This window comes from Filicampus tigris, chromosome 2 (genome assembly GCF_054856515.1).
Source record: "Filicampus tigris isolate MCC_2025a chromosome 2, RoL_Ftig_1.0, whole genome shotgun sequence".
Classification (NCBI taxonomy): domain Eukaryota; kingdom Metazoa; phylum Chordata; class Actinopteri; order Syngnathiformes; family Syngnathidae; genus Filicampus; species Filicampus tigris.
Window position 1 is genome coordinate 7825767 of NC_141218.1, and position 21979 is coordinate 7847745.

The 21979-nt window shown below is 45.2% G+C and overlaps 3 protein-coding genes across 5 annotated transcripts in view; 1 reads left to right on the plus strand and 2 right to left on the minus strand.

Annotated features, from left to right (window-relative positions):
• Positions 1-11272, minus strand: LOC147151207 (broad substrate specificity ATP-binding cassette transporter ABCG2-like). Its single transcript, XM_086014654.1, is given in 19 exon segments — positions 1-750; positions 1785-1861; positions 2269-2358; positions 2440-2594; positions 2816-2940; positions 3014-3103; positions 3654-3736; positions 3850-3995; positions 4072-4199; positions 4201-4333; positions 4411-4459; positions 4527-4629; positions 5002-5159; positions 5226-5378; positions 6711-6825; positions 6922-6981; positions 7473-7594; positions 7668-7721; positions 11162-11272. Coding segments are annotated over 18 exon segments (1974 nt in total). The 5' UTR covers positions 7707-7721; positions 11162-11272; the 3' UTR covers positions 1-602.
• On the plus strand, positions 1058-18319 carry LOC147151208 (protein phosphatase methylesterase 1-like). Of its 3 annotated transcripts, none has more exons than XM_086014704.1 (14): positions 1060-1254; positions 11297-11412; positions 11901-12099; positions 12907-12964; positions 13152-13203; positions 15551-15705; positions 15922-16012; positions 16087-16152; positions 16233-16380; positions 16589-16751; positions 17171-17235; positions 17423-17487; positions 17582-17614; positions 17731-18314. In XM_086014704.1, coding segments are annotated over exons 2-14 (1125 nt in total). In that variant the 5' UTR covers positions 1060-1254; positions 11297-11383; the 3' UTR covers positions 17732-18314. The 3 variants fall into 3 exon arrangements, with proteins under 3 accessions (XP_085870846.1, XP_085870830.1, XP_085870837.1); XM_086014711.1 differs by having other exon boundaries at positions 1062-1254; positions 11910-12099; positions 17731-18310; XM_086014720.1 differs by lacking the exon at positions 16087-16152 and having other exon boundaries at positions 1058-1254; positions 17731-18319.
• The window catches only part of rnf150b (ring finger protein 150b), a 6586-nt gene continuing 2581 nt past the window's right edge, over positions 17975-21979 (minus strand). The window contains exons 4-6 of the mRNA XM_086014679.1: positions 21430-21526; positions 21111-21348; positions 17975-20310 (exon numbers count right to left, since the gene is read on the minus strand). Of these exons, the coding sequence (XP_085870805.1) occupies positions 20192-20310; positions 21111-21348; positions 21430-21526 (454 nt within the window). The 3' untranslated portion in view covers positions 17975-20191. The remainder of the gene's footprint in view (positions 20311-21110; positions 21349-21429; positions 21527-21979) is intronic.

Sequence of the window (21979 nt, forward strand, 5' to 3'; positions counted from 1 at the left end):
TACATGATTCATGATTTTTTATTGATATGATCGTACATCAAAATGACTTTCAATTATGCTGCTTGACTAACGAAATACTAAAATACGTAAAAATATTAAAACAGACAAATAAAAACATTGAAAACAAACTATATTCAGATATCCATGAATAAAGATACTTTTAATTATACTAATTATAGATAAACAGTGTATAGATATTTATTATGTACACTGGAAAAAAATGATGGTTGAATTTACTCGATTTTATTTTGTCAAATGGTCGCGCAAAATAAAATCATCCATATATATTTCTAAAGGAAATGTATAGTCTTCTTAAAAAAAATCTCGATTCAAATGATTTTATTTCGTGCAACCACTTGCCGAAATAAAATTGAGTAAATTATGCACAGCATTTTTTTCTGTGTATATTTGTAAACTACAAAGAAAGTTAATACTATTAACGAATAAATAAAATGTAGAGAAATATAATTAATGAAATAAGTGTAAATTCTGCATTGTATTTTTATGTGCAAAGACACAATTTAATCATTTGTTCACTCCTGGCAAACTTTTGTGGCGTCTTTTCAATATTTCCTTTTGTTTCGAGTTGTGTCCAAGCCGGTTCAGGTGAACTTCCTGATGAAGCGCAGTTTGAGGTAAGCAATGGCGAGGAAGCACACAATCATGACCCCAAGGGCCACGTGGTTCTGCCAAAAGCCCCAAGTTGAGTATTCCACGCCTTGGTCGTCCAAAAAGTCCTGCCCCCTGCAACTGGGCAAATTCCCAAAACAAAGGACACTCAGGCAAATCTTTGTCACATTCCCCAATTCTCACAATTTTTACACAATTCCACATTTGCCGTGAAAGAAAAAATTGAAACGAATGGAAACTAACAATATAAGATACATCAATTTAAACTCAAGCAAGATGGCGTTTTTTGTTGTTGTTGTTTTTACATTACACTTTACATATTACATTAAATTTCACCATTTCAACCACCGGACTGTTGGAGCCTATATTTTGCCGAAGGACAACCAAAATTAAAAAAGAGCAATGGCGCTACCAGGTGGCCATTTCTTTGTGTACAGGTCAGCACGGGATCTCGTGTGCGCGCAGGCTCATCAACGTGTTCTTTTGATTGAAACAGGTGCGCTTGTTAGATGGACAATTTGGGCCAGGAAACTTTTGCCATCTCGTATATGGGCTACTTTGTTGGAGTTATGACAGCAGTTTTATTTTTGGTGGTTGCGAGGGAAACAATGAAGACATCTGAAAGTAAGTCATACAGTACAACAAACTGGCTACAGTGCATTAGCATTAGCATTAGCATTAGCATAGATTCTTACTCGATGTTGAATGTGGATTTTGTTGTTGCCTCATAGTTAGGAAAGAAAGGCTATTATAAATATTCAGATCATTCAGGACATAATGGATGTAATTTTTCACATTTCCAAATTCAACACATTATTCAGTGTATTTCACATTTCCTGTGACGCAATTACCAAATTAACAGAGACGTTTTACAACCTTGGTAATCCTTCCACATTCTTTGATTGATTCAAGCATTTCAACTTCAAAATATTCCGCTCATTCAGGACATCTTGGGAATTATTAATCCACCATGCAGAATTCCAAGTTGTCCGTTTCTAAATAAATAGACGATAATTGCAATCTGACCCTGTCTATCCCAATTTTTCAACCGGAGTAAAGTTCTGCGTCAGCTATTCGGCATTCATGTGCTATACAATTCCCTAAAATTGCATTCGCCACTTGAGACTTGCCGTTAACATTTTAGCGGTTCTTACATTGTCCCTGGTGGCACGCTGCTGCTGTTGAGTCCGCGGCAGAAGTCCAACCCGTAGAACTCGTTCACCTGCAGAGCCTTGAGACCAGGAAAGAATTTGTGGCGCTTATATGTGCTCGCAGGAGGTCTTCCCCAAAACTTGAATGGAGGCAAGTGGATCTTGGTCGTTTCAAATTTCATCCAAAAGGACTATGAGGTTTTTCTCATATGTCATACCAATGCACTTAAAAGCAAGCAACGCCCCAAAGACAAAATCCAAAGAGACAGTATCAGCAATGTTGTTTATGCCGCGCAGTGTAGTGAGGACATTGGAGAGCCCAAGCGACCCCTTCACAGACTTCACACCGAAAATTTGGAACTGAAGTCTTCTGGCATGATGTTTAAACGTTGCCTCCGTTCAATTTTTGTGGATTAACTCACCCGGATGACTGAGAATCAACAGACACATAAATCGTAGGTGGTGTGCGTGCGTGTGTCTGTCTTACACCGAGACCATAGCGTGGTATGCTCAGGTATTTCAGCCAAGCCAGCCAGCTGACGATGGAAGGGAGATTGACCAGCAGGCCTGCAAAGATCTGAAAGGACACGCCCAGTGTTTTGTCCGTTTGTCCCTTCGCGCGCTTCGGGACTAGTGAAAACAATGGTGTGAGCGTCACCATCATGAAAACGCAGGCGATGGTCATGAAGATGTTGGCGATGGCGACCACTGTCTGGTCAGCAGAGATGGCCAGCGCCATGGCGGTGGCGGTGTACGCCACCAGAGTCACGGTGAACATGAAGAGGAAGAACGCCTCCGCCGTTGGCTTCAGCCCTGCACCCAGTCCATACGCAATTTTGAAAGTGCTATATCCAAAACAGTGGTACTATGACTGATCATTTTTATCCGGGGGAAAAAAAACCCCAAAAACATCAACCAAGCGATGGCTTGTAACTGGAAACCAAGCTACCCCTGCTCTATATTCTGGACATACTGAAACAAAAAAAAAAAAAAGAGTAGCAAAACCCGACATTTTTGTGACGACTGCTGCCCACCAATCATGAAGTAGGCCACACAGCTGAATACGATTGCGGGGATGGTCCTCAGCGTGAGGATGTCGGAGAGGATCTTGCACAGGAAGTAGACGGATACCCGGTAGTAGCCGCTGATGTACTCGTGACTGCGAAGATAGAGAGCGTCACGTGTGCTCGTTTTCATGTGTCCACGCGTTTTTTTTTCTGCTTCAAACGCACATGAAGAGTTTCCTCTCCGCGATGAAGAGCTCGGCCGACGACAAGGAGCTGAAACACTGGTTGACGGTGATGAAGAAGAGGGCGCCGAACCTGGAAGCGTGGCGGCAACGTATACCCGTGACCTTTGTGCTATTCCTTACAGTAATGGGGAGCGTGGAGGAAAAGGTGACGAAAAGAGCCCAGCTAGGACAGAAGCAGACAGAAGAAGAGCATCGGCTAAAGTGAAAGCAAAGCTTTATCGGGAGGTTGCGAAAGCAGCTCTGTTGTTCGGAAACGGTCGCAATGACCTGAAGACATGAGACGGTGCTGGGAGTTGGCTGAGTTGAAGATGCGGAGGTATTTTGGGGAGTGACGACGATGGAAGGGAACAACAATGAGTGTCATCAGAGCAACGGCACAGACAGGAAGGTTTGGAGGCAAAGCTCGAGGCAGCAGACTAAAATGATTTGGAGTGGAGACACTAGATACGATATCGAAGGATACTGGAAACCCAAAGGAAGAGGAAAGGTGTTAAGGCAAGACTTGCCGATAGCTGGAGCTAGAGCATAAGATACAAATGACCGGGGGAGATGGAAGTCGACGATTTCCCGCCGTGATCCCCGGACGCGATTTAGCCCAAAGGAACAGAAGAGAACGTGACCTGTTCTGGATCCCGCTCTGGTCTGCCTGGACGTTGAAGAAAATGGCTCCGACGACCAGAGCCAGGAACAACGTAACTGCGACCTAAACGACAAGCACCTCAGCCGCAGTTCCTCTCTCCTCCACTGGATGTAGCTATTGAGTAGTCTCATGCTAAGGACCGTGTTGGCGTTTGGTTGTGGTTTAGGGCCTCTCACCTGAGCGATGGAGGTCTGCGGGTTGAGCAGGAGGTTGCGGAATGTCCTCTTAAGAACCCAGCGGAACTGCGTCAGGAAGCTGGTATTGTAGGTGATGGTTCTGGAGGGGGTGGAGCTGCTCGCCTTCTTACCTTGGACAATTCTCTCTGGAAGAACGTGAGGTGCTCTTTCTATTCCTGCTTCTTTTTGTCAGTCTTTGCTGTGATGTTTTGTTGTCCCTACCCAACTCCGCTTTGGTCCGCCTGTAGTCGGAGCAATTTCTGTATTCCTCCACCAGTTTGTCCTCGATTCCTTGCCTGGATTTCAACACCGAGCCCAAATCTAGAAGTCGGATTAGAAGCAGTTCGACAAAAGCTGAGCAACAGAACATCATCTCGCAACACACCTTCCCCGTCCACACTGCTGACGGCAATCGCGGCGGAGTCCCCGTTGATGACGTCCAGGAAGAAGTCCGCGGGGTTGTTGTGAGGCTCACAAACGTACCCTGGCAAAGGAAGTGTGAACGAGAGTCCTCAGGAAAGCTACTCGGCTACGAGTGGACAAGAGCGGTGCTCTTCCTACCAATTCCCGAAAAGTAGTCCAGTGCGCTGTTTGCCGGGCCGTGGTACACCTGAGTGAGTAGTTTAACAGTGTAAGAAGTCACTCGAGCGCAATGGTACCCGAGTGGCGGAAGTGACCTGTCTGCCGTTGACCAGCAGGGTGAGGCTGTCAAAAAGCCGGTAGATGGAGTAGCGAGGCTGGTGGATGGACAAGATGATGGTGCGCCCGCTGTTGGCCATCCTGGAGAAGAAAATCAGGTAGCACGACAGGTGTTCTACTGCTGGGATATGACTTACTGTTGTTGATACAGCTGTTGGTGTACCCATTGTTCTCTTGTCCCTCCCCCGGCTGCTCTCCTGTTCCTGTTTTCTCTACCCTCTGAACCTCGAGTAACTAGTCTCTCTCTCCATCTCAATTTTACCGGCACAGAGCGAGCCCGGCTTGTCTTGGAGGTTAAAGTTCGGGTCAGCTACTAAGCCTGGTTTCCTCGCCTCTGTCGGGGTTGAGTTGGTTAGCTAAGTGTGCTCAGTGTGTCAAGTGCCTCGAAATAACTTGTGATTTGGTGCGACGTGAATCAAATTGGCTTGCTCTTTTTGTCGAACACGCCTGCACCTTTTGAGCAGCATCAGCACAGCGTTGGCGGTGCTGGCATCCAATCCGGTAGTGGGCTCATCCAAGAAAAGAACGGGCGGGTTGATGATGAGCTCCATGCCGATGTTGGTGCGCTTCCGTTCGCCCCCGGAGATGCCGCGAATCAGCTGGGTGCCCACCTGCAGCGTGACGGGGCGTTAGAACGCAGGCCGACGCGGGCGCCTCCCCCGTGTGGCCCACCTCACCCGAGAGTCGGCCACGCGGCTCAGTCCGAGCTCCTGGATCAGTTGGACCACTTTCTGCTCCTTGACGGCCTGCGAAACGCTGGATGGGAGACGCAGTGCCGCCGAGAAGCTGAAGTTCTCTCTGACGGTCAGCGTTCCCATCACCACGTCATCCTGTCACCGGAAGCAAAACACTTTTTAAAATTTTTTTTTAAGGATAGCCCCTTGAGTTGAGCGGCCATCTTGTTTTCGTGGCGGCCCGACATTTAACATAACCTGTACAAGCTTATAGCCTTTTTTATCAATTGACTTTGCCTCATATTTTGGATACCGTTGCACAACCTGTTTAACTCATTCACTGCCATTGACGAATTTACTCGTCTTTTCACAGTTCAGCCATTCAATCCCAGGAATTTATTTATCCATCCATCCATTATCGATGCCGCTTATCCTCACATGGGTCGCGGGGCGTGCTGGAGCCTATCCCAGCTGTCTTCGGGCAGTAGGCGGGGGACACCCTGAATCCGTTGCCAGCCAATCGCAGGGCACACAGAGACAAACATCCGCACTCACAATCACACCTAGGGGCAATTTAGAGAGTCCAATCAACTTACCATGCATGTTTTTGGAATGTGGGAGGAAACTGGAGTACCCGGAGAAAACCCACGCAGGCACGGGGAGAACTTGCAAACACCACACAGGGAGGCCGGGGCCGGGATCGAACCCGCGACCTCTGAACTGTGAGGCGGACGTGCTAACCAGTCGACCACCGTGCCGCCGGAACTTATTTGTATTTTTTTCAAATGTTTTCAAACCTTTGGGTAAAAAAGGGTCTGAAAATGTCTGGCAGTGAATGAGTTAAAAACAATGTGTTTTGGGACTGTGTTTGCTTGATTTGGCTGCTACACCTCACGTCTGGAATAGGACCCAGAGGACAGCAACACTGACATCAAGTTTGACATTGAGCCGGAAGGGTGTTTTTAAGATCAACAGAGCTTATCTTCTCGGGGTCTTCCAAGTCTGTAGGACCTTTCAAATTGGAAGCCCTTCTACCAATTTTTGTTGGTTCTGGGAATGAGAAAAAAAAATGTTGCTGTATGTGTCTGAGTGAGTATGCAGAAGTGTATGTTGCCAGGTATTGTTTTAAATTGCTGTGGTAAGGGACTATATGCTTGAAGCATTTGTGGTAGAAAGGTCAGGCGGGCTACTGGAATCAAAATACCAGGCCTGGTGTGTTTGAAAGTTGAAATGGAGTCAAGTTTTTTTTTTTTTTTTAACGTTGTCACTAAAGGTTTATATGCCAACCAGAAGGGCACGAGCCACCTTAAAGCCAACCGGGAAGTGCTGTGTGCCAATGCATCCACTTCAAATGCATTTGAGGATATCTTGGATTAGCCAGTGGTGGGAGAATCTCATACGTAAAGCTGGGGTGTTAAGACTTGCCCCTGAAATTCAATCAATGATTTCATGTTAATGTTTGTATGGCCTTATAGCAAAGCGTCTCACCTGCACCACGTATCCCGACAGACATTTGAAGTTGGGCGGCTGAGGGGCGCCGTCAATGAGGACTTCACCTGACAGACCTGCAGGATCCTTCCTGGCGGCCAAAACATCCAGGAACCTTCAAACCCCCCCCCAAACAAATATGACATCACGTGATGATGATGGACGTTATTTCGTGACTTTTTTTTTTTTTTGATTGATTTATGGCACTCACGATGACTTTCCACTTCCGGTTGCTCCCATAATGGCATTCAGGCCTGGCTTCATGATCCCACTGTGGATGGCAGCACATCTTTGCAAATCTTTCCAAGCCTTTTTGAAGGCGTCAAGCCATGATTTCAAACTAATCTCAGAAAGCGAGCACAGCTGAATGAGCTGTAAGCACGTTTATTGACTTGAACTGGCCTTCACCTTCAGTTTGGATCGGTCAATGATTACATGAGCTGGATAGTAAAACGTCGGAGATACAAACATGCCAGGTGTGGCCTTTGTTCGGACACAATATTAACGACACTTACGTTAGGGGACGGAAAAGCCATGACATTTTTGTCATTTAAAAATGACATACGTGCACGGAATCCGAAAAAGGAAGGACTGACATTTGGTGTGGACTGAACCTTCTCTGCTTCTTTTGGAACAATTCATATGTGTGTTTATTGGTTAAAGCCCAGCTCATTGTTGTGTATTTCGGACAAAGCGCGCTTCCTTCCTGGTCCTCCAGCACGTACACCACTGCTTGCTTCCATGTTCAAAAGAGTTTCTCACTTGAGGTCAATGAGGATATCTTTGGTGGTCTTCTTCTTCGTCCAGCACAAACATCCTCCGGCCTGTGTCACCTTGTAGTGAATGTTGTGGAAGCTGACCGTGGCGCCTTGTTGCGGCGTACACTGAACGCCAAAAAGAACGCAATCGCAGACTTCAACCTTTACTTCTTAAAGTTGCGGCATCGGGATAAGGTACCTGGCTTTTTCCTGCGTCGGTCTGCTGCAGTTCCATCATTCCTTGCTCACACTCCTACAAAATGCACAACAAACATTTTCTGATTTCTTTTGCAATGGTCACAAAATCGACGAGGAAGGCAAAATGCTTTGGAACGAAACCAAATGTTTCGCCGCAAAATGTTGACGGTCATCAATCGGCGTTGGCTTCGAAGTTGGGGCTCTGACCATGCGGGATGGAACACTAATCATTTGCATTTTATGAGTTTAAGTCATCGCCGGTCGTGCATCATATTATAACAGTGTAAAGCAAAACACCCATAATCGCATGTTCTTTGCCATTCCCTATTCGGGATGACTGATCTCCATCCCTGTAGTTCGAGTGTGTGTGGCCTCCAAAAGCCGACATGTCACACCAAGCGCTGAACAATCTGCATCTGACGCAAGCGTGCTGATATCGCAGAGTCCTTGATCGTGGCAGAGGAGTTACCGAGAGCTTTTCAAAGCCTGCTTGATTTGACTGACTTTGACCTCCGGCCTCCTTCCTTTCACTCCACACTCGCGTAAATGCTCATTTTAAAACTTAAAACGCTCATTCCTATTCCCTTTGTAAATGGTAAACGAGAAGGAAACGTATCACTCACCGTGTGCGGCAACAATCAGCCTCTGGCTGTCATCCAAACACAAAGCTCTGCTACACTGCTGCACTGCGCGAGAGATTGCACATATGTGCTGTCCACATCAATGGGAGTTTTTACTGTGGTGCGCAGCCCGCTTTTGTAACTGAAGGTGTGACCCATGTTTCCGATAGATACAGCGTGCAGGTGTCTTGCTCATATTCTACACTTCACTTAAAAAAAATAATTTAAAAAAAGTAACAAAATTTCAATCCATGACACCCTGAGGAATTAAGATAATTCTGATTTCAGTTACAGTAGCAAATGTTGAAACCGGCAATTTTTGCTTCACTTTTTGCTGCGTGTGAAGGTCAGTTTAGTACACAGTGCTCTCGTTTTGGTTCCGAATGTGGACATTCTGCTGTGTCGTTAACATCAGCAACTGCCCCGTTGTTGTATGGTGTTCCACAGGGTTCAGTTTTGGGGCCCCTGCTGTTTTCATTTTATTTGCTGCCCCTGGGTTCCATCTTGAGAAAGTATTTGCTGTCACTGCTTATGCGTACGACTGTCAGATTAATGTTCGCTGAGCACATTTTTTTCAAGAATACCCTGTATGTTATATGCAGGCCCACGAGTTGAAACAAGGCATTCTGATAAATATTGCGTTTGTGGAATAAGAGTTAATCCACCCCTTTTTAGCCATCTCTGGGGGCGGCCATTTTGTCACTTCTGTCGACTAAAAATGACATCACAACTGTTCAGGGCTCAGGTAACGACCAATCGCAGCTGACCTGTTTTCTGAAGCTGAGCCGTGATTGTTCGTTACCTGAGCCCTGAGTAGTGGTGAAGTCATTTTCAGTCAACAGAAGTGACAAAATGACCGCAGCCTGAGATGGCTAAAAAGGGGTGGATTTTGCTGCTTAACTCATATTCCACAAACGCAATATTAGTCAGAATGCCGTGTTTCAACTAGTGGCTCTGCTGGGAACATATTCTTGAAAAAAAATATGTTTGGGTTGATTTCCACTTTACGGCCACTTTTGTCCTGTCTGGAGGAAATCGAGGCCTGGTGGCACTGCATTTTTAAAAATTGAATGAGAAAAAAACGGAAGGTATGGTGTTTGGTCCCAGTGGTCCCATCCATGATCCCACCCTGTTGACTTGGGCACCCAGGTGCCTTATCTAAAGCCAACAATCTCAAACTTGGGTTGTAAATTGGACAGTGCTTTTAAATTGGACGGGCAAGTTGGTGTTGTTGTTAAAACTGCCCTGCGACCCCAGATAAGCGGAAGGAAATGGATGGATGTTTTTTTTGATGATTTTTTTTTTTTTTAATGACAGTTGAGGACGGGAGTCTTCCTCTGCTGGTTACTAGGATACTGTCTGTCATTCACACCTGAGGGGAATGGTTGCTGCTTCTGTCAATGTGTCACTTCCAACTGAAAGTGAAATGCAGGTGCTGGAGTTGTTGTTGCCTAATGATGCCGTTGGTTGGGAATGAATATCCCTCAGGCCTAGTTTGATTTTGAGCCTTTAGTGAATAGCGTTTGACGAATATAATTTCTTGTCGTTAGTATAAATTACCATCCTTTTAATTGTTTTAACTTTTTAAATTGACTGGAAATCAACACCAAATGAAATCTGGATGTTCACTGGTGTCTTGCGATACAAGTTTGATTCGTTCCGTGACCACGCCAGTAACTAAAAACACTTGTCTCAAATCATCTTTCCCCAATGAAATGAATGAAATGCCATTAATCCATTCCAGAACCCCACCACAAAAAACACATTTTTGTTTTTTATTGAAGAAAATAAGCACTCTATAATGTTGTACTTTATAAAAACGTGGAGTATCAACATAAAGAGGATGTGCATCATGATTTCATGCTGCAATCCAATTGGGTTCTGCTCCTTCTGATGTGCCCACCCTGACCACTGGGAGGCAGTACTGTATAATCCAGTCATGCTGACACAAACCAAGAAGAAAAGACTTCTACTACTGCTGCGATTTAGTAGTAGAGCTTAAATAATATATCTGTTGCCAAAAGGGTTGTAAAACTGCAACTATTGAAGTTAACTGTTGATGACAATAGTATTTTCTACTATATATTAGCATTAAGCTAGCAGGGGCTGTTTCTAAGGCAAAGTTGTCCAGTTGTTTAAAATAGTGTTTAGTTTGACAGTATACTTCAACTGGGAGTGACATTAAACTGCTTCTTAAATTGTTCATCATTTGCCAAATTGCTGTTTACTGTGAACTGACTTTATTGCAAATTAAAATTGTCATCCGACTCAATTGGCCAAAAGTCACGATAATGGTAAAGTACATTTTGACAAACAGTAGGCTATCTTATTGCTGGGTTGTTCTGAAATGCCACATAGTTTAATTTGAATTCCATTAAAGCGGAAGTCGACCCAAACATTTTTTTCAAGAATATGTTCCCAGCAGCCCCACAAGTTGAAACACAGCATTCTGATTAATTTTGCTTTTGTGGAATATCAGTTAAGCAGCAAAATGCACTCGTTTTTAGCAACGACGACGACGAATCACGGCTGACATGTTTTCTGATTCTGAGCCGTGATTGGTCGTTGTGAGCAGTTGCGATGTCATTTTCGGTCGACAGAAGACAAAATGGCCGCCCCCCTGAGATGGCTAAAAACGAGTGCATTTTGCTGCTTAACTTATATTCCACAAATGCAAAATTAATCAGAATGCCGTGTTTCAACTAGTTGGCCTGCTGGGAACATATCCTTGAAAAAAATATGTTTGGGTTGACTTCTGCCTTAAGACTCGAATAAATGACTGCTAAGTCATGTTTCTGTACATGGCTTACAAATTCTTCCAACTTATACACACAAGTGTGAATGACATACGTGAACAAGTTTGAAGTGTGTCAACCTGCAGGCCCACTCCAGGCGCCGTCAGCCAATGGTCCGCCGCTGCCGAGATGTCGCCTGACACGACCAGCTGACTAGTTCTTGTTCTGGCGTGCGTAACCGTGTTCACGGAGCGTCTTCTTTATTCGTTGGATAGAAGCCGTCCTTCTGCCCGACGTCGTGGAGCGCGTGAGAGACGTTTGAGGGAAAGGCCTGGCGCCACTACAGCAGCTGAGAAGCAAGCATGTGGGAGGAGAACTTTGACAAGGAGCAGTAAGTCACTTTTCCAGAACTCAAATAAGCATTACCTTGAGATACAAATTTAAATTGTTCAGTGACCACGCTCGGAACATCAAACCCTTGCATCTCGGATCATCTTTCCCAATTGAATTGTATGGAAAACCTCTACATTTTTGTGTTTTTGTTTTGAATAAGGAAAACTAGCCCTCTATAATGGTGTACCTTCAATAATAATTTATTATTATTACCTGATCAAAGCATGGAGTCATAACAATGGAAATGGAATGTCAAGAAGTTAATGCCGCAATCCAATTCCTTGTGCTGCTCCTCCTGATGTGCCCGCCTTGGCCACCGGGAGGCAGTATGATTGTAGACTGTTAATTATCTGCCAAACTGCTGCTTGTTGTAAAGTGAGTTGAGTTCACTGCACTCGCAAGTCAAAGCAAAGAATCAGCCCGACGACGGCTCATATTTCAAGGTGCCAGTTTAAAAGTGTGTGTCGCTTTTCTGTGTGCCTGCATGTGGACCAGCGATGTGGGCCAGAACTTGGACTACTCGCCCGTGTCGTGGCAGGAGTATTTTGAGCAGATGGAGGACGTAAGCGTGGGTCAGGCTGACAGCCGAGACGTCTTCAGGGTTTACAAGGCGGGATGTGAGGGCCCCCTGCTGGTTCTTCTGCATGGAGGAGGACACTCAGCCCTGTCCTGGGCCGTTTTTACAGTGAGTGTGACCCCAGGCCGTTGCAGGAAGCTGAGCGGGTATTTATTCCGTATCCACGTGCTAGCGTGCTCTTCGTCCAACGTTGCCAAATCGTCAGTAAGGAAAGTAGCTATTGGCTGTCCTAAAAGTCGCTAGAAGTCGCTAAATGATGCGATCACCCGATTTGCAAAATTGTACTTTTGACTGTCCAGTTTAGACTGGGCCATGTTAAACTAGAGAGCCGTTCGAGGTTATCTTATGTTACGGAGAAATGCAAACACACACTGAACTGTCCGGACGAGGTGAGTATCTTTAAATGAAGTTACAGTATTTGTTTAGACAAAAAAAAAAAATCACATTTATCCCTTCTTGACTTTAAACCAAGGCGGAGAACAAGGGTTCGCATGCGCGATTCATTTGCAATCTGGACACGGAGGGGTGAACATCTCCTGCTCTGACTGCAGCTGTGGGGGGGGGTGGCGTGGGGACCTGCGAGAGGACTGAGCCGCCTGTGAGTGCTCTGGGACGGGGGAGAGGCCGACGGAAGCACCAGCTGCATGTCGAGAACAATAAGAACGATATGTACTTTCACATCAGAGTCTCTAATAACATCAGAAAAAGTCGCTAGAATTGACGCTTTTTTTTCTTAAACAATCGCTAGAGGGGTCTGAAAACTCGCTAAATATACCGAGACAGTCACACACAAGCAAGACAGTTCTGCGCACTACTACAACAACTGAATTTGATTAATTTATTTGTATGATGACTAAATGGTGCATGGCTCGCCGTAGGACGCGGCATGGACTGATGATCTTTTGTGCGTTGCAGACGGCCATTGCTGCCAGAGTAGGCTGCCAAGTGCTTGCCATGGACCTCAGGGGGCACGGTGAGTCTCACGACATGTCCACGCGTATACCTGCACCTCACATGTATTATGTGTATTGGCATAATGCAAAATCCAATCATATGTATTTACTTGAATAATCCAAGTTTTGAATGGTGGAATTGTAAAAAATATTCACTAGCCTAAGTCTTAATGAAGTGGATTCATTGATTTTTGTCCTTTTGTCAAGGTGACACTCTGGTCCGCCAATCGGACGACTTCTCTACTCAAACCATGTCCAGGTAAGCACCAACGTTATTCTAATATTAATGACAATTAAGGTTGAGGGGGAAAAAAACATTTCCATAAACGTAATAAATACAAAATGAGCGTTTAAAAACAAAAAATTGTTTTTTAAAGAGTCACTGAATCTACACTTCTACATTAAAGCGAAAAATGTCAATTATTTTCATAGTTGTGAATTAATTACAAACATGAGCTTTTGGGCAAAAATCCACCCGTTTTTAACCATCTCAGGGGGCGGCCATTTTGTAACTTCTGTCGACTGAAAATGACATCACAAATGATCAGGGCTCAGGTAAAGACCAATCACGGCACAGCTTGAAAACAGGTCAGCCGTGATTGGTCATTACCTGAGCCCTGAGCAACTGTGATGTCATTTTCAGTCGACAGAAGTGACAAAATGGCTGCCCCCTGAGATGGCTAAAAATGGGTGGATTAACTCTTTGTCCACAAACGCAATAGTAATCAGAATGCCGTGTTTCAACTAATGGGCCTGCATAGGAAATATTCTTGAAAAAAAATATGTTTGGGTTGACTTCCACTTTAAAGTATTCATTCCAGCTCTGCCAGACAGAGCGAGGAAGATCAGTCATTTGTGAATTGTAGTTCACTTACCACTTGTTGCCTAGAAACGACAATCATCGGGCAGCGCCATCATATTGGCAGGCGCTGGCGTTTGCAGCGCGTTGAGACACATATCTATGGCTCCTCCTCCTTTTGTCACAAGCTATGTTACTTAACAAGTGCTCTCCTTTCTCACTTCAAACAGTATGCCAACAAATGGTAGTGTAATGCCCTCGTCGCTTTATTTCCAAGAGCGGAAACGGAACGCACATTCATTCAAGAGCTGCTATCGACTACAACTCCCACCCAGGCAATCCCCACAGACTTACACAGTTAGTTGCAGACTCTGCCTTGAGCCAGCTGTCAAGATCAAATGACTCTTTTGAGTTTTCATCTGAAACCTTCCCTTTTTGTCTTTCATTTTTTGATGACATCACAACCGGCAACCACCAGGCCCGCCCTTATTGGCTCACAATCTGAGTCAGAGATATAAAAATAGTTATCAAAACAAAGTCCATATAGCATGTGTCTTAGGAATGGTTTTGCCGTGTACTTGTACAGTATTGTGATGCTTAGAAGCAGTCGTATACACTTATTCCACTTCAAAGTCTGCGGACTGTTACACACTATCTGTAATTTGTTCATCTCCTAATTCAGAATCAAAATAGCTTTATTGTCATTGTACCACGGGGTGCAATGAAATGGAGCAGACCGAACCTGTCCAAGAGACATAAAACAGGTATATACAGAACGGGAGTCAGCCAGGGCACCTCTTACAGTGCCCTGTTTTCACAGATGAAAAGAAAACATTAGGGTAGGGGGAAAAAAAAAGCAATCCCAGACTGAGCTCCCTCCCGTAAGGAGAGCCCAGTTTAAATTTGGAAGAAAAAAAAAAATCAGCAGACAGCCATACATTAATGCACGACACGCAGCCTAGCACATGTGGAGGTATCTGTGGGGAACATTACAGGCTACGCAGCCATTAGGGCGCCACAACATCCCATTCTGCAGGTGCGCCATAATAGAGGAAGGGGAAGGGGAAGGGGTTGGGCGGAAGCCAACGAAGGCATTGATGGTTGTTAATACATTTAAAAAAATTATTTTGTTGGTTTTATTCACACAATAGATAGTTGCCTTTTTTTAAATTTTGCACCTAACAAGTATCTCCCCAGTTAAAAAAATGAATTCTAAAACGAATAAACATTCAATTAAAATGAAGCATTTTCAAAAGATTAAAACAAACAAGCCCTTTCCAAAACTACGGTCATTAAAACTACCTAAATCTGGGGGGGACTCAAAACGAAACTAAAACTAACTAATTAACTATCAGAGGTGGGCATTCCGTCAGACTGACCGGTCCATCAGTCCGTTACTGACGGATGCCCGTTTTGCTGACGAATGACAAGACACCCTTTTAAAATGACGGACGGATGAATGACGGAAGTGTGTTTTCATTCGTCATTCTAATTGTCACTAACCGCGTCCGTCAGTGACGGTCCCTCAGTGATGGACCATTAGTCCGTCACGGACAGACACTTGTTTTTGGGGGGACCGACTGACGGGCCAACGGACTAACTGACCGACTGACTGACAATTACAATCCAGTTCGTCACGAAAATTGACGGACTGATGAATGACGGACCAGCAAACTGTAGTAAAATGCCCACCCCTGCTAACTATAATAAATAAAAATCCCAAACTATATCAACTTTAGGTAAGTGCATGCTCACAAAACGCACACCGCTAACCAGATGCTAACCCGAGGTGCTACGCTGCTCGCAGCGACGTAGCAAACGTGGTCCGGGCCTGCCATGGCGAGATCCCTCCTCCCGTGGTCCTGATTGGCCACGGCGTTGGCGGCGCCATCGCCGTGCACGTGGCCAGCAACGCGCTGATGCCCACCGCCGTTGGACTTGTGGCCATCGACGTAGTGGAGGGTGAGCCCTTTGATTTATTTGCTTGACGCTATTCACCTTTGTCGCAGAATTGGTTTGTTTGTAGTTGCCATTTTATGCATCTTAAAACCAAAACATTGAAGCAACACTTTTAGATGGATTTCTGTTGTGTGTGTGTGTGTGGCTCGGTCTGAAATATATCCCGGGCTTCTCCGTACGCTCATCGACGATTTGATCATCCGGCAACGGACGTGGCAGGAAGTGCGATGGAAGCACTTCACAGCATACAGAACTTCCTGAAAGGGAGACCCAAGTCCTTCAAGTCTTTGGACCACGCCATCGAGTGGAGGTGAGCCGTCGTTGAACCAATTACGGTTAAAGACGTTGTCTCCATTGAGACCTTTGCCTTTCATTCTCTGTTAGCGTCAAGAGCGGACAAATTCGGAACCTGGAATCTGCCAGAGTGTCGATGGTTGGTCAGATCAAAAGGTTGTTTTTGGTTTTGATCGGTCAGTAGAGTCGCGTGACTCCCGCTGCTGGCTGTACGAAAGCTTGTGGCTGTGTGTCAGATGTGAGGTGGAGGAGGCCGAAGCAATGGAGAGGGCCGGCCCAGCGAGAGACGATGCGGTGGAGGACCGTAACGAGGAGTTCTATGACCGAAGCTACGTCGATGATGAGGAGAGCGCCGCCACGGAGGCCAGTGGCGACGAAGGCCAGGTATGGAGACGGTTCCGTTTGACATGCACTGTTCTGAGAAAAAAAAAAAAAAAAATTGGGTACAATTTCAGTTCTTTTTGCATCTCTTAAGACTTAGTTCCTTCGAAATTGTTTTTTTTTTTAAACACCTTTCTGTTGTATTCACGTTTTGACATCATGAGACAAAGTTGACACTAAGGTGTCAATCCTTTGGCGCACGTGTCTATAGAGTGTCTACAAATGGCGTATAGACCTGTCCAAGTCCGAGAAGTACTGGGACGGCTGGTTTCGGGGAACCTCCAACCTTTTTTTGGCCTGCAACTTGCCCAAACTTCTCCTGTTGGCAGGAATAGACCGGCTGGACCGAGACCTGACCATTGGTCAGATGCAAGGTGAGCCATCCCACCCCCCCCATCCCCATTAATCGACCCAGTTTTAGCCATCTCACGGGGCGGCCATTTTGTCACTTCTGTCCAATCGCCCAATCACGGCTGCTGTTTTCTGAAGCTGAGTCGTGATTGGTCGTTACCTGAGCATTTGTGATGTCATTTTCAGAAGTGACAAAATGGCCACCCCGTGAGATGACTAAAAACGAGTGCATTTCGCTGCTTAACTCAATATTCCGCAAAAGCAATATTAATCAGAATGCCGTGTTTCAACTAGTGGGCCTGCTGGGAACATATTCTTGAAAAAATATGTATGTTTGGGTTGATTTCCTCGTTAAGTACAGGAGCAGCAAAGTATTCGTTCTGTACTTGGTTACTTCCCTCCACTGTTTTGGGGTTCTGTGTGTGTGTGTGTCTGCCTGCAGGTAAATTCATGATGCAGGTGCTGCCGCCCTGTGGTCATGCAGTGCAAGAAGACCAACCAGATAAAGTAAGAAGCCGAAGTTTATCTGAAAAGCAGTAGCTTTCATGTGAATACTGGTCTAAATCAGGGTAGTTTCAATTTTGATATATAGACATTAGCCCATTATTGCATTCAGAACTCCTTTTTTAGCTTGGGTGCATCTTACATGAAAAATTGCCCGTTAAATGAAGGTGGTAATAATGACTGTGTGTAGGTTGCTGACGCCGTGGCAGCGTTCCTCTTGCGACATAAGTTCGCGGAAGCCAGAAGAGAAACAAGGTGAAAAATGAGCCAACAAATATTGGAAAGAAAAATGCTTTTGGTCAGAGTAAAATGAGGACAGACTCATGCCTTTTTCTTATTCTCTCCCCAGTCCAAACTCTCTCCAAACAGCTGAAGTCCACTGGTAAGTCACCTTCCACCTTTTCTCCTAAGTGAAGAATGCAGTGTTCATGTGGAGCCACTTAAATAGCAGCAACTGCACAAACGTCAAACACACTCCATATACACATTGTCTTTCAGAATAGCAAAAAAAGACCCAAACGGAGAGGAAGGATGGATGGATCTGAACGCTTCAAACAACACAAACCATCACTGATGCGGAGCCGCTCAACATCTAGTTATAGGCTATAAACATTAAAATGGACTGTCAATTTGAAAACTAGTGGCCAAAGCTGTTTTTTTTTTTGTTTTTGCTCTCTTTACGGTGGTCAAAATGTTAAAAGAATGAACCTGTCGGCCAAAATCAATAAGAACACGTAAAGGCTTACAACACAACAGAGAGAAGTTTAATCCGAACAGCATTCACAAAAGAAAAGCAGCCATGACAATGCGTCGTCATCACATATTACTGCTAAAAAGCTCTGCACCATGTTCAAGTGCTCAAATAAATGGATAGCAAGGTAAGGTTTGACAACAACAAAAAATTGTTTGCATCTCCCAGCCCCCAACATATTTTGCAGCCACAAATCATCCTGGGAAGTTTATGACCCACCAACACTAAGAAAGAAGAGTGTAAAATGTCATCGCAGTTGGACTTGTAACACTTTCATGTACAAAGAATGGCGTCATGTTTCCACTTGACAATACCAAAGGTGCCAAACTCAATTTGATGCGGCCCACTGAAGCAAATGCAATGTGTCGACTTTTGTTTCTTGCTTGGATTTGTTCTTTTCGTTATGGCAGAATACCTGCAAATTTTAAAGCGGAAGTCGACCCAAACATTTTTTTCAAGAATATGATTAATCCTGCATTTGTGGAATATAAATTAAGCAGCAAAATCAATGATCGACCAATCACGGCTCAGATTCAGAAAACAGGTCGGCCGTGATTGGTCGTCGGGAGCAGTTGTGATGTCATTTTCAGTCGACAGAAGACAAAATGGCCGCCCCCGGACATGGCTAAAAACGAGTGCATTTTGCTGCAAATCAATCAGAAAGCCGTGTTTCAACTAGTGGGCCTGCTGGGAACATATTCTTGAAAAAAAATATGTTTGGGTTGACTTTTTTACGCATTTGATTTTCCCCAAATCCCTTCTTTGAAACCAAATTGGACAGTATGCTCAACTATTTGCTTGCCATTACTTTCCATGACTTCTGATTAGAAATGAATCTCTTCTTAATATACAGTAATATCCACTGCCGCATATAGTAACCGAAACGCAGGGGGCAATATGTAACAATCTGAGGCGATTCCCCATTGAAACCGTAGCTACCATGTGACCTGCGACAAAAAGGAGTTCGACACCCGTTTTCTTTTGGATGCAAGCTGTGCAAGTCATTATTCAACATGGAAAAATGGTGATCTTTAGGACGTCCGTCGCTTTGCGCCGTCCACTATGTACAAGACGCCGCCAGCAGGAGGGTGGGGGGGAGTCGACTCAGTCTTCTTGGCATTACAAAAATAAACATCTCCTCTGGTAGCAAAATAGATGACAATCTGGAGCTCTCGTAGTTACGCGCCGCCTCTCGTCGTCTCTTCGTGGCGCCGGCGGGAACGGTGGAAGAGAAAAATGTCACTAGATCCAAACATTGATTGTCGATAGATGGAACTAATTGTAGAAATGGGTTTGAAATCTCTGCTTGCTTGCCGTACTGACATTTCTTGCCATTTTTTTTTTTTCGGGGACGGAGAATGAACCCTAAAATTGGACACACGGGCATCTAAAAACACTTTAGTCCTGTCAGTCGGAATGCTGCCGGGACCAAGTCGGCACAAATGTTCACCCCGACGCCTCGTGGCGGGATTCCATAGTAGGACAGGAAGTGAGCGGACCAGGTCCTGGAACATTCGGGGGAAGGTAGACGAAGCGGACACGCAGAGGTGGGAGGAAGTCACGTGTGCAAGTCCCGAGTTGCTATGGCAAGAAAAAAAAAACAAATGTCAAATGGCCGCTAAATTTCAAGCAAGTCATGACTCGGGTTAAGCGAGTCAAGTCGGACAGTCTTGCTCAGTCCCAACAGATTTGCACATTAGCCCAAGACGGTCTCCCTCTTGTCTATTACTTTCTTTTCCATTAAACTTGTAACTGACATGACGTAAATCCTTGAATCCTCACATGTCAACAGGCAAGACTTGTCAAGTCAAAGTCGAGCCTTTCACCGGTTTTAGCCAAGCAAGAAGTCAAACTGGCATTCTTAAGACTGACTCGACTCGTGACTGGAGTGAGATTTGCCTTCAGTCTTTTCCTCGTCAATGATTTTGGGTCTCTTTGGATTCACAAAGTCCAGTGTGAATACGCAGAATTTGGGGAGTGGAGATTTGGGACGCTGGGCACGATTGGGGAACAAGCTGACGAGTCAATCGTTTCCATCCCGGAAGAGGAAGACCCCGACCAAAGCCGACCGGGTCTTTGGGGAAACCCGGTGTGGTCGAAGTGCTGGTTGGGATCGGGCCGAACTCAAAGGAGGTCCTCTTCCATGTTGCTCGTTTAATCATTTTTTTTTTTAAATTCACTTATTTAAAATTTTCCTTTAGGTTCCTCTCAGGACTTGTCCCCCATTTGAGACACTTGAACGGATCCCTCCTCATCCGACAGACCCGTTTCCACGGCGATCACCAACGACGCCACAGAGACGCTGCTCGCCATCGGCTGGAGCTCGCCTGCAGCACGCAAGATGGACACGCTCAGCGCCACCACGTGGGAACATTTCCAGTAAATATACACAAAGATCCTGCCACATGTTCAAGTTAACCTGGGAAACTTTTATACAGTGGTGCCTTGCGATGCAAGTTTCGTTAGGTATGAGACTATGCTAGTAACAAAATATTTTGATCTCATATAATTTCCCGATGAAATGCCATTAATCTGTTCCACCCCCCCCAAACAAAAAGTTTTTCAGTAACTATAATATTGTACCTTATAAAAACGTAGCGTAATAAATAGGGATGTAACAAGTAATAGAAAATCCATCCAAAATCCATTTGCCCCGATTAATCGATTCGATTAATCGAAAACCAGGGTTGCTTAAATTCATCTGGAAAGTAATGTCTTGAAAGGCTTTTTTCATTCCAGATGCATAGCACATTTTGAATGTGTAGATCAAATTATGCTTTTGCGCCAAACATCATCGTGTGTTGCGTTTGTGGATGGCTGCAGAACCACACTAGTCCACAGAGACGAGCATGGTGGCAATTGGAGAAGAAAAAAAAAATCAAATCGAAAATTGGGAACTGAAAATCGAAAATCGGATCGAATCGGGGCTTGAGTGAATCGTTACATCCCTAGTAATAACAATTTAAGGTAACCGGGAGGCTGTACTGTAAAATTCAGGCATGCAGAGACAAAGAATAGACGACTTCTACTACCACATCCTTAAGTGACTCAGCAGGTTTCTGTAATATTTGTTACAAAAGTATAATTCCCATGGAAAGTTTTCATCTCGCCACAGAGGCAGACTCACCCGTGTGCGTGTCGGTGGTGGCCGTCACAGGACTGTCCCTCAGGGTGTCGGGCGTGTCGTGGTAGTCCTGCGGGAGTCCCATGCGTCGCACCCCCGGGTCCAGAACCACGGAGGAGCCTCCCTCGCTTAGCGTATCGTCCGCCCCAGAAACCACGGCCTCCAGCGCCAGGGGCCCCGCCCCGCCGCCCAGAGCCAGGTCGTAGTCCAGCGGTAGTTCGTCCAGGCAGTCGGCGTTTAACTGGACACGGGGGAGACGGAACAGACATGACGCCACGTGAAGGTCGAGGAGGCGCTCCCCCGTGTTCGCCACAGTACTCACGGCGATGCCCAGCGCCTTCAGGATGTTCATCTTGCACATGGGACACGTGCGGTGGTCCAGCAGCCATGGGTCCACACAGCTCTTGTGGAACAAATGTCTCCAAGGACACACACAAATGGAGGCAGATTTGTGCTGCTGACTTTCCAGGTACGTTACATTTTGGAAACTTTGACGTGGGGAATTGCATGTAAATGGAAAATTCACTCCCAGCTGAAGTTTACACAGCTAATTACTTGCTGTGTTTTCAAACCAACCAAACGCTCACTATCTTAACGCAATTTTTTTTGAATAAAAACTCACATTGACATGCTAATGGTTAGGTTTGATAGTCACGGTTTTACAACCCTTTAAACAATGGATATCTGGACACAAGTGACGGAACAGCACATGCACAAAGAATATAACGATACTCATAGGCATATATTCTTAATCATCTGTGAAGAACGACTAATACAGAAACGTATTAAGTAGTAAAAGTCTATTCTTCTGTCTGCAGGAATACATTACTGCCTCCCAGTGGCCAAGTTGGGCACACCAGCGGGAGCAGCAC